This window comes from Perkinsus marinus, assembly GCF_000006405.1.
Source record: "Perkinsus marinus ATCC 50983 genomic scaffold scf_1104296950368, whole genome shotgun sequence".
NCBI classification, from domain to species: domain Eukaryota; phylum Perkinsozoa; order Perkinsida; family Perkinsidae; genus Perkinsus; species Perkinsus marinus.
Window position 1 is genome coordinate 1 of NW_003209630.1, and position 1,230 is coordinate 1,230.

The 1,230-nt window shown below is 60.9% G+C and overlaps 1 protein-coding gene across 1 annotated transcript; it reads right to left on the reverse strand.

The window, feature by feature from the left end:
- Positions 1 to 199: 199 nt before the first annotated feature.
- Positions 200 to 1,042, reverse strand: Pmar_PMAR006518 (hypothetical protein; the record flags this gene model as incomplete). The annotated part of the gene is made up of 1 exon (XM_002778175.1): positions 200 to 1,042. A coding segment is annotated over one exon (843 nt), but the record flags the coding sequence as incomplete, so codon positions are not given.
- Between the last annotated feature and the right edge of the window lie 188 nt (positions 1,043 to 1,230).

Consider the following 1,230-nt stretch of genomic DNA (forward strand, 5'->3'; position numbering starts at 1 on the left):
GCTGCTGCTGCCGTTGTTGAGTGGTAGGCTGCGGGCGGCGAGTCGCCTGGGGTACCTGAGGTGGCCCCGGAGGGCCGGGTCTGGGTGGGGCAGCATTCTGCGCCTTGCGACCCCGACGCCGTCTCGTGACGGTCGTAAAGCCATCAGCGGACACCTGCGGTACCTGGGGTACCTGAGATGCCGCAGGGGCACGACTTACCGGGGCCGAAAGGGGGCCCGGTGAAGTCGTCAGGCCGGCCTCTACTAGCTCCACAATGGAGTCTAATAGGGCCTTAATGGCCGGCCCTTGGGGGCCCAGCGACAAGGTGCCGATCAGGGTGCGCAGAAGCGCAATGATCTGCACCAGTGCCGCTGGGGCCGGCCCAGGGCCCTTCCCTTGCGGGGAGCACCGACCTTGTGGAGAAGGTAGAGGACCAGTAGGGTGATCTCGAGGGGAAGGCTCAGAGTCGTCAGGAAGATCATAAGTAGGTTGAAGCTCGACGTCTTGGAGCGATGGGCCAGAGGACGGTTGACGCGCCCTGGAGCCGCGAGCCGCTTGGCGTACCTGAGAACCGGCGGCAGGGCCCTTCCTTGCCTTACGAGCATCGTAGGTCGCTAAGGCCTGAGGCCCCTCGCCACGGCAGGACTTCAGGGGCTTCCTGACGCGCTGAAGCGACGGGACGGCGGAGGCTCTGGGAGGAGAGTCGTCGAGAAGATCTTTCTCCAGCTGCTCCATGGTTATATCTTCACTCTCGGAAGGGGCCTCCGAGGCCCAGTCGAACTGAGTACCTGAACCGAGAACAGCCGGCGGTATGGTACCATTCCAGCAATTCTCCAGGCTGTGCGCTGGCGAGCCAGCAGCCTGGGCCTCGGAATCCTGATCAAGATTAAATTGCTGTGGTCCTTTCGGTACCACATTTCCGTCATCACTGGGACGGATACCCCCCCTTAGTGGGAGGGTTATCCCCGAGCTAGAGGCACGTCTCGCAGAGAGGGGTGGATCCACCTCCTCAAGGGCTATTGCCCTTCTCTGACCAGTGTCTTTAGCGGAAACTGGCTTCATCGAACAAAGCGAATATGAGGCTTCTTGATGCCGCCAGTGCTTTGAGTGGACTTGCGAGCTGCCTTGGAAGCGAGCTGCTTGCGAGGAGCCTTGCCACCGGTGGATTTCCTAGCTGTTTGCTTAGTTCTAGCCTTTACGAAGATTACTCGGGTACGATGAAGATAAAGTAAGTGCAAGCTCAGGGGCTG